Below are 14,824 nucleotides of genomic sequence, written 5' to 3'. Positions count from 1 at the left end.
TGGAAAGCTGTCACTCATACATTACTGTAGTTAATCGCAATCTCACAAAGTTAATAAAAAGTAATAAAATAACCTTTACTCTGTACAATGAATCTCTTATTTACATCATGTCTACACTTTCTTTGTTTTGATGAGAGAGTTCGTGGAGGTATAGAATTCAGCAGAACTGAAACCGGCACTTTGAGTGGTGAGAGGATCGTCACATAGCCGCCTCTGATTGGCCATTGCTATAATGTAATCAACAGAAATGTCTGTGATTGGCTATTGAACGCTGTGAAAACACGTTTCTCCAGATATGACTAGTGGATGAATAGACCCGAACCGCAAATTGAAAGGATTTTTGTTAAGTGTTTTTATCATGGATCTAAGCGTTAACAGACAGCGTCCCAGTCTATCCGTACAGCATGTCCACATGTTAAAAACTGAGGTATAGGCTGGCCTGCTATATGTTTTTATGTCCGACGAGAAGAACAAGACCGGTACAGTTCTTCAAAGCGCATAGAAGGATTCAGTGTGTTTTAGTTTTGTCATCTTAATTAGGTAGTTATTTAATTTATACATATTTAGTGTAGGCCTATTTATATTATTCCTTTTTTTTATTCTGATTTTCTCTGTTCTCAGAAGCGCTGCTGATGCGTGATAATTTGAGTATATGAATGCAGTTTTTGTAGTTGCTCTGTATGCTGCTGTTTGCACGTTAAAATAAAACATTTGCTTGTATTTTTAATGTATCATCACAGATACTCGTGCATTCTATTTTTATTTTAAACGAATTTATTATTCTAATTTTATCAGTTAACGGTTAATGATCGGATAACGAGCAGCGGTTGTCGGTCAGGAAAATTAACCGAAATGAGCATCCCTAGTCTCTAATAAAATCAAGACACTCCTTTATGTATTCTCAACAGCTCATTGACAAGAGCAATATAAAACCGCCATGGCACATATTGACATGACCTTTCTATTAGTGATGGAAAACACAGCAACAAGATTTGACCCTCCGCAGTTGACATGTGGCAAAGTAATGAAGACTTTGTGAAAGGATAATCGATTTCTTTCCCTCCCTTCCAATAGAGAATACGAGGCAGTGACATCCATTATTTGTTTAACAGGCCAAGCAAGTGCAATAAAACAACCAAGACCAAATATTTAAATGAAATTAATGTCTCAGAACACTAGTAAAAATCAGAAAGCGAACTTTTTCCAAAGTGAAGTGTCGTTGCTTCAAATAACACTTTCTTAATAGACCTGCACTTTATTGCTTCGTTTGATTTTTATGGGTTAATGAAAGTGGATTGTGCAGTCATAAAACCTACTCAAATTTGTTGTAAGAAGCGAAGACAGGAAAAGGGATTAGTGCTGACATGCTTCGTAGATGCTTTAAATTTAAACACGAATATATAAATCATTGAGGGGGAGTGATGGTTGGGTCGTATAGTGCGCCAGAAGGTTATTGTCTAGCATTGGCCCATCTGGAATACAAAGAAAAGCTTGGCATGCTTACAAAAGACTAGCTACATATTGAAGAAACTGCTGCTAGTGCAAATAACAAATGACAAGAATTAATCTGTCAATTTTTTCAACAAAGCAGACTTTCCATATTTTGCCCAGTGATCACCATCCAAAAATATGCAAACTGAAGATTTTTGCATGTAAATTACATCATTCATTATAGTTTAAAAGGTTAAAATTGAACATATTACCATTAAAAGGTTTAAAGTAAGTAAGTAAGCCTTTTAATAAGAAATTTATACTTTTATTCAGTAAGGGTGCATTAAATGATTAGCTCACTTCCAGAATAAAATGTCCTTATAATTTCCTCACCCCAATGTCATCTAAGATCTTCATGTTCTTCTTTCTTCTTTCTTCAGTCGAAAATAAAAACCTCGAAAACCTTTTCCTCAACCCTTTCCAGGATTTTTCTCCATATGTGACCCTGGACCACATAATATAAGTAGCATGGGTGTATTTGTAGAAATAGCCAACAATATATTGTATGGGTCAAAATGATCTTTTTTTTTTTGTTTTATGCCGAAAATCATTAGCATATGAAGTAAAGATCATGTTCCATGAAGATATTTTGTCAATTTTCTACTGTAAACATATCAAAACGTAATTTTTGATTAGTATATGCATTGCTAAGAACGCCATTTGCACAATTTTAAAGGCAATTTTCTCAATATTTAGATTTTTTTGCACCCTCAGATTATAGATTTTCAAATATTTTTTGTGGTCCAAGGTCTCATAGAGTGGACTATATGGGAGTCAATGGGTTGAAGGTCCAAACTGCAGTAGATGTATGAACTGAACTGACAACGATCAGACATACAGACAGTGGTAACATTATCACAATATGACGGGTTAAGAAAGATAAATTCATTTACATTCATGCACACACAGTAGATAGCAGAGAGTGAAACTGAAAGTTAACTGGAATCTCTCTGGCAGAACTACCATCACGCTCTGTACATGCACAACTAAGTCACATGCTCAGTAACAAGACTACCCTTACAAAACAAATGAGGAATTTAGTACATAGATAGTTAAATAAATTAGCATGATAGTATTGTGTATTGGCGATCTCACAGGCTGACGATAAGACGATATGAAAATTGAGCATATTGCCCAACACTACTGTGTACTTCGGTTAAAAAAGGCAGGGTAGGGCGAAAAACGGCATCTTATTTTCTTCTCCAACATCACTTTTACATTTTTTGTAAAGGCCATTTGCACATTCTCTTTGTAGACACTGGGTTAGTACTTCTGCCTACGTCATGCATGACCTTTCCAACGTGCTTATGTAATGCATTAAGTCAAGCTAGTGCAAGACGAGCATTTGCGGTTATAAAGTACGTAATGTTAATTTTTTTAGAAAATGACCAATCGTTTTGCTAGATAAGATCCTTATTTCTCAGCTGGGATCATGTAGAAACCATTGAAGCTGCACTGAAACTACAATTTGGACCTTCAACCCATTGGCAACCACTGAAGCTCAATATATGGAGAAAAATGTTTTCCTCTAAAGCCTTAATTTCTTTCTGACTGAAGAAAGAAAGATATGAACATCTTGGATGACATAGGGTGAGGAAAGTGAACTAATCCTATAAATTGCAATAGTTAAAATACAATATTTTTAATGTAAGAAGATATTTATATTTCCAATCTAATCTCATGATAAAGCTTAACGACTTTACAATGTGGCAACTTGTATGATTTGATCTGTACAAAAATGCACAATTACAAAAAGGTAACACTGTAAGTCCATCCCTAACCATCAGTGGGGTTTAAACAAATGACATTGTACAAATTCATACAAATTAGCCACAATCCACCAAAGCTGAACTGCTAGGAGATATTGTCTATTCTAATGCTGTTCTGAACTCTTTATTCACCAAAGAATATGGGGGAAAAACAGTTTAACATTGATGATAATAATCAGCATATTAGAATGATTTCTGAAGGATCATGTGAGACCGAAGACTGCAGTAATTGCAAATGAAACAGGAAAAAAAAAAAACATTTTAATTTATATTAAAATAGAAAACCTTTTTTTTATTGTAATATTTTACAATACTACTATTTACTGAATTTCTAATCAAATCCAACATAGCCTAGGTTAGCATTTAATACATTTTACATTAACATTTAAACTGTAGTAAAAATGCACACACACACAAACACACTGACCAGTAAAACAGATAATGACTTAATGAACATAACCAAACCACAAACCAAATATGAACTTTTAACACGCACGCACGCACGCACTTCTGAGCAACAAGTCCTATAAATAAATTAAATTAATAAACTTACTCAAAATATTACTTGTTGCATATGATTTCAAGTTCTAATCAAGGTTTATTGAAAACATAAATCCATTTGGTCTGCATGCACATGCAGTTATGAAGTTATTATTGACAATGAATAAAATGTAAGCAAATGCATGAAAGTTTCCAACTAATCTAAACTAAACACTGATTATTTCATGTTCAATTATTATTGATCTCATTGATTCACTGTTCCATCTTCTCATTCATCTCCTGATCAATGCATTCTTGTCTGAGCAGATGTTTATTGCGCCTCTAATCAGCATTGGACTCTGATTTTGGAGTATTCAATTACTGGAAAACCAAGCAATCACAACTGCAGCACAAGTGTCCCAACGCTCCCTGAAAACACCAACCGAAACTCCCTCGCGTTACCCATTCCACATGCATTTTAAACTGCCAAATCTAATCTGTGCTTTAGCGTAGAAGAGAGCATGCAATGCATACAACAAAAGCAAAACACCATGGATCCTAGCAAAAGATAAGCCATTGAAGATAACGCAGCTCTTATGTGTTTAACTTTGCATTCTCCTCTATTCTCTCTCACAATCCATTACCCATTATCCAAAAACATCATAATACAACAATGATTCAGAATTCTGCCCACTGGAGAATATATTCTAGCCACCTCAACACCAAATAATTTGAGTGAAAAAGACAAATCTGGCTAGGGACTAACTACGCCTCCAGCAGCTGAGCTGTTGCTCGAGGCCATCCATTACATTTCTCAGTACGTAAGGTCAGTCGGGCTACTTCTGGCTAAAGCGAGACTGACCCACATAATCCAAAGGCTGGCTTAGGTCTCCAGACAACTTACGCTGATCACAGCCACAGTTGTAAAAGTGTGCAGGAATGTTGCGAAAGACCGAAAGATCTCGCTCTCCTCTCCATCAGTAGACTCTACTTCTGAGAGCATGCCTTATTCACAAGTAGTAAAATGAAAGAAAGCCAGCTGCATTATTTAGTATCCAAGCACTTCAGCTTTCAGGGGGGGGGGGTCACTATATGATAGAGGGAAAACAAACAGACCTCGAATAGAAGCCATGACCAAAAGGAGAAAACATCAGATATGAGAAACACTGCAAGCTCTTGTTCAAATGCTTGCTCAAAAAAGGGCCAAATAACTCAAGAGCCAAAAATAGCATACGACATTCAAAACCTGTTCAAAGTATTGTCAGTGTTACATGGGAACAATTACAATATTACAGAGCATTCAAAGCTACCAGATTTACCTGATTTTGACATATTCTGACACTAATTTCTGAGCTCAAATATTAATATCATCACACAGTGCACATTTCACTCTCAATTGTGGCTAAAATAGATATGTCGAACTGTAAAATATGTGTGACCAGCAATAGCCAAAAATACATTGCTTGGGTCAAAATAATAGATTTTTCTTTTATGCCAAAAATCTGGACATTAATTAAAGATCAATTTTCCACCGTAAATATATCAAACCTTAATTTTTGATTAGTAATATGCATTGCTAAGAACTTAATTTGGACAACTTTATAGGCGATTTTCTCACTATTTAGATTTTCTGGCACCCTCAGATTGCAGATTCTCAAATAGTTGTTTACATCAATATTTAAAAAAAAAAAGACCATTATGACTTGTTTTGTGGTCCAGCGTCACATATGCAAATAGGTTTTATGAAATTTAAGGTATTCTAAATTATATAACACATAGTCTTTACTACTGTATCAATTTAAGAAGCCTTAAATTTGGGGACAGAAAATTGAATGTTCTATCTATTATTAAACTTCTAAAGCCTATGATTTAATTATGAATGCTGCACATTTCAAAGTAAAAACATGGTGCTGTTGCATCAGGAACTACATGCTTGCCGTTTCAGAGCAGTTCGCAATCATTGAATACCAAGTAATGGCTTATTGACTGTTGGTTAATTATGTTTACTTAATTTTTTATATTGTAATATGTTGTTGTCATTAGTGTTGTCACGGTACCAAAATTTCAGTATTCGGTACCAATACCATTGAAAATCCACGGTTCTCGGTACCAATTTCGGTACCAATGCAAAACACAATAACATATTAATTGAGCAACACACAATTTTTTATTAATAAAGTTGAACAAAAATAAAATGTACAAAAAAAAAAACAGTGCCATTCTTTATACTTACATAAAATTTTGTTAAAATTTTTTCCACAGGTTAAAAAAGGATTGTAAACATTTTAGTAATTAAATAACATCTAAATAAATTACAGGAATAAAAAATGTAAACAAGTTTCACCCAAAAGTTTTTGTCATATTTCTGCTTCTGCTGAAAAACATCTGTACTGTTGTCTGTTTTGGAGTTCGCTGGGGTCTTTCATGATCTTCCTCAATCTGCAACTGTAAAAAGAAAATATAATATACTTAAGTAAAGCAGTGGGCTAAGTCTGACCAGATGCGACATTAGATCATTGACACCAGCAAAAATATATGAATTTTCAGTAAATAACAAACCTCAGCTGTTATAATAAATTTAGATAAGATTACATATATTAAGACAAGTGTCTATCACAGATGAAAACTGCAGTATTAAAATTTTCATTTATTAGATAACATTGCCTAACAATAAACAGTAGTTACATGGCAATTATTCTTCGTGAGGTTAGGCTAATTTCAACATTTACTAATGCATAAAATCATGTTAATCTGTTAAACATGAACAAACATGAATTAATGTTGTAAAAATATATTGTTCACTTACTCTAAGTTTATATTAGATGATGCATGAATTTGATCTTATTGTAAAGTATTACCAAACTAAACAGGGGATAAAACGTGTTTTATTTGATTGTACTTTTATTTAATCCAAACTGCATTCATATTTATTATTAAAAAGCTTTTTAAACCTGCTAGAGTTATCCAGCCAAGAATAAGTCTAGAACGTTTTCTGACAGACTGATATTAAGGACATAAACATTGTTAACGACACATTTGTTCTTTCTCTAACACATATATTTTGGATACACAAGTCATTTGTGTAAAAATAGTAAATACATCATGTCCTTATTTTTTTACTCTAACAAATGTTATAGGAGCGTTGTTTCAAATTCATTAAGGCCAGCATATTAGCGTTAGCCGCGCTAATGCTAACGATTCACTACACAAACGGTGATGTTTATTTCAGTCTGACATTCAAATTAAAATATGCAGTAATGTTCGTGACAGAAGCTCTAAATATGAAATTAAAATGAAACTTACCTTGCTTGAACTCTTTCATTTGATCGCGGAGTCGGTCTTTGAGGTGTTTTGTCCTTTCGAGAGAACCTAGACGACATCTTTGCAAATAGTTTTTTGATGATCTATGATGTTCGCTTTGTTCAGCCGCAAATCCAAAATATTTGGAGTAAGTCTGGCTCTTGTTTGTCAACAAGTGGATTCAGAGCCGCGGCATCAGCAGCACCACAGGTGCTTTAATGAAGAGAGCGCAACTGCGCAGTGCGTGTGTGCGCACCTTTTGTATAGCGTATCAAGAACCGGGTTGACCCGGATAGTCGGTACCACCGGTACTTAAGAAAACCAGGTACCGTAACGTTTAAATTTTTTTAGTACCGACTTGGTACCGAAGTACCGGGACTTTTGACAACACTAGTTGTCATAGTGTATATTTTATCCTCCTTACTTGTTTGAATGAGCAGCCAGGAACAATAAAGCACAGGCGTTTCAAACTAATTTTTTCCTATCTAATATTGGTATTTTGATTACACAGTAAGCGGCATCTGGCATTTTATCTGGCAGTTTTAACAAACTTTTGTAGCTTCTTCCTGGGCTGTGAAATCACAGGAAGAAAAAACAAATAAAATTTAACACACATTACTCAACAGATTTTACCAGAATCAGAACAATAATCATGTTATTCAAGTTAAACGGTATTTGATCAATTATCATTGCGCATTTTTAAAGCACATGTTTGCCTTGGGGAAAAAGGTAAGCGTCATGCCCTGTGATAGTGCAGAATCAGTAGTTTTAGAGCAGTTAATGTGGCATGCAATAATTAGACCAATTGAATGTGTTTAGCATGGTCATATCCTGTTGTTGGCAGTCACGGCCTCCCATGCCGCAGGAAGTGTTCAAGTTGTTTTGTGGAAGGTTCTACCTAAGATGACTGCCGTTCAAAAGTTTGGGATAAGTAAAACTGTAAATTTGCGAAAGAGTTTTCTATTTTAATATGCTTTAAAATATCATTTATTCCTGTGAAGCAAAGTTGAATTCTCAGGATCATTCCTCCAGTATTCAGTGTCACATGATCTGTCAGAAATCATTCTAATATGCTGATTTATTATCAATGTTGGAAACATTTCTTCAATATTTTTTGGGACCTGTGATATGTTTCTCAGGATTCTTTGATAAGTAAAAAGTTAAAAAGGAATTTTCATTGAAAATAGAAACTTTTTCTTTCTTTTTTTATAAAGAAATTAATACTTTTATTCAGCAAGGATGTGTTAAATAGATCAAAAGTGATAGTAAAGACTTCGAAAAGATTTCTATTTTGAATAAATGCTGTTCTTTTTAACTTTTTATTCATCAAAGAACCAAAGGAAAAAGAAACAGCATATTAGAATGATTTCTGAAGAATAATGTGACACTGAAGACTGCAGTAATGGCTGATGAAAATTCAGTGCTGCGTCACAGAAATAAATGTTATTTTAAAGTATATTAAAATAGGAAACCGATATTGCAAAAACATTTCACAAGAGAGTTTTTTTCTGTATTTTTGATCAAATAAATACAGCCTTGATGAGACACCTTACTGATCCCAAACTTCTGAACGGCAGCGTATATTGCATATTCTGACAAAAGACAATTTATGCCAAAATCATATCTTTTATCCAAGATCTTCCTGCAGCCACATTGTATCTGACAAGCAAAAAACGTTTATAAAAGTTTAACAACTTTACACACTTCAAGTTTCTGCACTGTATCCCAAGTTATGAACTTCTCACTCTAAACACCCTCTAGGTTGAATCCATTACTCTTGGCTCTCTCTCTATTCTGTATCTTTAAAGTTTAATTTGTATACATTTTTACTACAGTGTGCCAAACATTGATACCCTGTGAACATTTTGATGAGAATTCATTTCTCTTATTAGCTTGAACTGTGCATAATTAATGCTGAGAGGAATGAGGTCTGAGCGAGTGGAGATCTCTGTCATCTATAATGAATGAGAGGAGCTCAGAGCCCAGATGGGTGTGTGATGTGTCCTGCGAGCACATCCTGCGGCAGTCCCAGTCAAGGGGACAACATTTCAGGTGGAAGTGAGAAGCCATCAACAAAAAGTACTCTTGTGAAGTACATATGACGTGGAGTGCAGTTACTGAGGCCACCCTCAATGCAAACATAATGGATATATCTGTGTGGCCAAAGAGCCATGAACAAATACATTTGGTGGGGAGTATTTAGAATAGAGTTTGGAGCACTTTGTCAAGTCAAAACTTTTTGATTAAATTTCCAAGGCCTAGCCTTGGTACTGATGATTAACAAATGACTAAATAATTTCAGACTTGCGTCTGATGATTACTAAGAGACTGTTGATTATGCTGTTAGTAATATACTGTAATTGTTCAAGAACAGTAATTTAACTTAATTATTTTACAAAAATCATCATACAAAATGCATGTTATTTTTTATTTAGTACTGACCTGAATAAGATATTAAATAGATAAAAAGTTTAGTTTATTAGTTGAATTTATAAAAATGTCCCCGTTCAAAAGTTTACATACGCTTGTTTCTTAAAACTGTGCTTTAACCTGAATGATCCACAGCTGTTTGTTTTCTCTTAGTGAGTCTCTTAGTGTATTTCAGTCCTGAACAGTTAAACTGCCCACTGTTCTTCAGAAAAATCCTTTAGGGTCCACAAATTTTTTGGTTTTTCAGCATTTTTGTGTATCTGAACCCTTTCCAGCAATGACCGTATGATTTTGAGATCCATCTTTTCACACGGAGGACAACTGAGGGACTCATTAAACTGTTACAGAAGGTTCAAACGCTCACTGATGCTTCAGATCAAAAAACACTAAGCGTTAAGAGCAGTTATTTGTCTTCTGGGAAACACGTAAATATCCTCTGTAGCTTCTGAATAAGTAGAACTAAATAAAAAAACATATATGAGATAAAATAAGAAAATCTTCCTTCTGTTCAAAAGTTTACACACCCTGGCTCCTAATGCATCGTTTTTTCCTTTTGAAGAGTGTTTGAATCTTCTGTAATAGTTGCATATGAGTCCCTCAGGTGTCTTTAGTGCGAAAAGACAGATCTCTCTCATGAACAACTATTACTTGTATCCAAAAAAAAAAAAAAAAAAAAACAGCTGTGGATCATTCATTTGAACAGGGTCATTATTAAAATTACAAATATTATTTTCTCTTTTGGACAATATGTAAACGTGTTTTGTGTGAAATATCTTATTCAGGTAAGTACTACATAATATAAATAACATGCATTTTGTATGATCCCTCTTATTTTGGTAAAATAATTAACATTTTGCTGATTCTGCATGGTGTTTGTAAACTTTTGACCTCAACTGTAATTACATAATGAGAACATCAAGTTTAATAACCAGTAACGTAAATGTAACGATTAATCCATTTTCAATCATACCAATCAAGGGAATCAATCACAATAATCTGCATTTCTATTGCATATGAAAAAAGCACATGCAAAGAGTCACAAACAGTCTTGTAAATGCCACTGTGACCTATCCATTTCAGAAGTTTCCAGCTTTTAGTTATAAAAGCAGTAAAAAAAAAAGAATCTCCCACAACCATTTTTACTTCATAACCTTGAGATCAATTTATTTTCTAAGGCAATTCAGCTCCTCAAAGGTCAGAGTGTCTGGCGGGGCGAGACAGAGTGCCCACAGTCGCGTCTGACAAGTGAGACCCCACAGGGTCCAGCTGTGACTGTTTGTTTCCTTCACGCCAGCGATCAATGGATGAAATCCTGCTATTCAGGGGTGAATTATCACCGTTCTCATGCTGAGCCGCTGCATTAAGCAGGAGAGATGAGAGGCTTGTCAGATCCGCAGGAACACCAATAGTGTTCAAGAGGAACGCAGATGCTTCCGCATGCACTAATGTGCTTAACTCTATAACAGTTTAATCCTGCCATTAAAACTGCAGCGGACTAACTCAGAGGAGCAACCGTATTATCAACAGGTTTTCCACTGTTAGCCATTTAGATAAACTAGTGTGACTGGAATAGCCTTTGTTTCATGTTTGAATATACTCAAACTTCAGCCCTCAAGCAATAGTAGGACAAAATATCACAGCATAAGCTGCCATTACAAAGTGACACAATGTAAATTCTGAAGGACAACGTAGGAGCACAGACACCATTTCCTTATGCAAATAACTGAAACGTAGTGACTCATTGTGGAGGATAAACTAGGAGGAATTCCAGAAACCAGCTATTTGCTTAAAATAAAAAATAAAAAAAAAGCAAGGACACAAGGTCAATACCAGCTGAAAGGCGATTTTAAAGCTTTACCATGCTGTCAGTTTTCATCTACATCTTTACTCTGGACTTGCCTGATTCAAATGGGAAAAAGTGAGTCTCAATCAATAGCAAATTTAATTTAATCAAGCTGATGCGAAGTCTACATTCGACTCATACTGAGGGATTATTAGACCGGCCTGACATGCTCTAAATGCACCCATCCTGACAGAAACAAGAAATGACAGCCTTGTTTATGCTCCTTTACAAGCTCATAGTTAACGCTTTAACAGGTCACCTCAACCAAAGACATTGAGCTGAGCTCAACCTGGCATCTCAATCTAAAACAATAAAAAAATATTACTAGTTATTATTGTAATTTTCAGTGCTACATTATTTCCACCAGCATCAATAGTGAAATATAGAATATAATCAACTGTGACATCAACTACAATTTGGGTGCATTTTCCAAAAAAAGATTGGCGAATAAATCAAATCAACTTTGATCCAAACAGAAGTTTGATAAGTGAATAATAAAATGACCATTAATTATGAATGCACGACATAACTACCACTATATTGGTCAAAACTTGATTTTTAATCATTACTATTTCACCATCAAAACAAAGGGACAGTGATAGATTGACAAAGACCAAACCCCTTCTTTTAAATACTGCATATTAGCATAAGTTAGTGTGCATTTGTAACTATAGCAGTCATCATTAACTCAACACAATATAGGTTTTGGCTTACTATTGTCATTACTGGCCACATACCAGGAATATGATGCTGGTGACGCATTTTGCACTTATGATACGATTTACCCAGTTTACATGTAAAGAAAAAAGGTTACCCTCAACATGTAAAAATCTAGCTCAATTATGACTGAATAGCCTGAAATGCAGGGAACAGAAAGTGAAACACAGAAGAACTAATGTGACCCTGAACCACAAAACCAGTCTCAAGTAGCATGGGTATGTTTGCAGCGACAGACAAAAATATATTGTATGGGTCAAAATTATCAATTTTTCTTTTATGTCAAAAATCATTAGGATATTAAGATCATGTTCTATGAAGATGTTTGGTAAATTTCCTACCATAAATAAATCAAACCTTAATTTTTGATTAGTAATATGCATTGCTAAGAACTTAATTTGGACAACTTTAAAGGTGATTTTCTCAATATTTTGATTTTTTTGCACCCTCAGATTCCAGATTTTCAAATAGGTATAGCTCCTAACAAACCATCCATCAATAGGAAGCTTATTTATTCAGTCATTGCCATTATGGTTTTGTGGCTCAGGGTCACATATAAATATTGCCTGAAAAACATGGAATGCTGACAGGAATGTAGAACGTAGGATATACTGACTAAAAGAAAAACAGGGACATACAAACTAAAATAGTGCATAGTGACAGAAATATGGTGAGTGAGCACTGACTTGAAATACTGGAAAAACAGGGAATACCTACTGAAATATAGAAGGGCTTGCTGATTAAAACACTGACTGAAAAAGCAGGAAATACTGAATAAAATACTTCAGGGAAATACAGACTGAAATACAATGCTCACTAGCTAAGTATTAACTGAAAGACATGCACTGTTGACCAAAACACTAAATATTGACAAATATTGACTGGAATGCTAAAAGATAAGGAATACGTAAAACAGAGAACACAGACTGCAACAGTCACTGAAATAACGACAATACTGACTGAAAACGAAGGCATCACTGCCTGAAGTACTAAAAAAGAGAATACTGGCTGGAATGCTGAGAAACAGAGAATAAGGACTGAAATAGAGGCACTACAGACTGAAAAGACATGTAACACTGTCTGAAGTACTAAATGACAAATGGCTTTCTGAAACAGTGAACACTGACTGGGGTAAAAATGGGAAATACTGAGGAAAACGCGTTGATAACGCGTTGATTGTTGATTAAAAACTGACAACATGCAATGCAGAGTGAAGTACTGACTGAAAAGACAGGAAACACTGACTCTGAAGACCCAAATGACAAATTGCTTTCTTGAAAAAATGGAAAATACTGACGAAAACAGGTAATGTTGATTAAATACCGAAAAGAGGGAATGCAGAGTGAAGTAGGCTACTGACTGAAACAGGGCAACGCTGACTAAAATTCTGTTAGTCAGTTTTGAACAAACTACAGTTCGGTGAATGACTGATAGAATGAATGAGTCCGCGTTGTTCTGTGAACGACAGGACAGGAGTAACTTGTCCATCAACCGACCTGTCAGACCATACAGGTTCCACAACAGCTCGTCTACTCATCTATCGTATTACAACACTGCATTTTCTTCACTGTTCTTTAGGGAGATGCTTCCTGAAACTGACACTGTCAACACTCAGTTCTGTTCTTCAGCCACAACAGTGACTTTAAACTATTATTAATAATAGCTTTGCACTGGGAAAGTTATTTTCACAACAATAGCTGATATGATTTCCTTCGAGAGTGTGAGCAAAACCGCAAGAGTGTATCTAATAAAAACATACAGTACCTCTTTAATCTTGGCTCTTTTTGCTTTAATGTCAGGATCCGCGGGCTCATGCCCTGTTGCTCCAGGCGGCCGCACGTACTGAACGAACGGCAAACTGTCACCTTTTGCTCCTTTGCCCTGTCCGCTTTGCACAAGTTTCTCCTTGTCGCTGCTGATGTCCTTTTTGATCTCGTCCGGTCGTTTCTGTAGGGTGTCCTTAGCCTCAATCAGCGCCTTTTCGTGGTCTTTTCTGATCTTGGCCAGGATCTTCTCATCCTTGCCCGTCCCGGTGCTGGTGTCACTGACCGTACCTGTGCGCGTCTCTGCCTCCACCGAGGACGAGCGGAAGAAAACTCCGCTGAGCAGCTTAGAGGAATCCGGCAAGAAGAAGATAGCTCCGAAACACAGGGTGATGAAGGCGCTGAACACTAGAAGCAAGATGAATTTCTCCGTGAGCCTGAAGGAGGTCGGGCTGGCGGACTTCCTATTCGGAGTGACCGTGAAAGGCAGGAGGGAAGCTACAGGCATTTTCTTCTGCGTTTAAAAAAGCCCGTCTAAATGTGTTCAATTCTACAACAAAGTAACTCCCCGATCACCTTGACCTGCGCTGCTTACGATACCTGTTACATTGAGCTCAAACTGTCCGAATAGGAGACGCTAGATCCCGTGAAAGAAGTTGATCCCACTGCGCGAACAGAGTCCCACCGCTTCAACTGATCACGCCTGAAACACATCTGTGTAAAGTCTCGTTGGCGGAACGGAAGGAATGGCAGAGGTCCGTGATTGACAGCGCGCCTTGGCCAATCGCTTCGTGCCGCCATTGCACAAGTTCGCTGTGGGCGTGTCTTCCGGATTTAAAGTACAGAGGCGTGATGTCTTGTTCAAACTTAATTGGTTATGGACTGGGATTATGATCATGATCATAAAGACATAAAAAGGCTTGTGGAAAGGTGAGGGTTGGCCAAGATAGTTTGTTAGTTCTAACTGTTATTCAAACTGTGATTATTAGAAATATCCCCTGTGCAATTGATTAGCATTTTAATCGAAACCT

At 35.9% G+C, this 14,824-nt stretch overlaps 1 protein-coding gene across 1 annotated transcript in view; it reads right to left on the bottom strand.

Moving 5' to 3' along the window:
- LOC141348495 (mannosyl-oligosaccharide 1,2-alpha-mannosidase IA-like) overlaps positions 1-14,486 on the bottom strand; it is a 105,181-nt gene extending 90,695 nt beyond the window's left edge. Inside the window, exon 1 of the mRNA XM_073852787.1 lies at positions 13,795-14,486. Within this exon, the coding sequence (XP_073708888.1) occupies positions 13,795-14,301 (507 nt within the window). The 5' untranslated portion in view covers positions 14,302-14,486. The remainder of the gene's footprint in view (positions 1-13,794) is intronic.
- Positions 14,487-14,824: the final 338 nt, after the last annotated feature.

The sequence above is a fragment of the Garra rufa genome, chromosome 13, assembly GCF_049309525.1.
Source record: "Garra rufa chromosome 13, GarRuf1.0, whole genome shotgun sequence".
NCBI lineage: Eukaryota > Metazoa > Chordata > Actinopteri > Cypriniformes > Cyprinidae > Garra > Garra rufa.
This window is presented reverse-complemented; position numbering and strand designations above follow the sequence as displayed.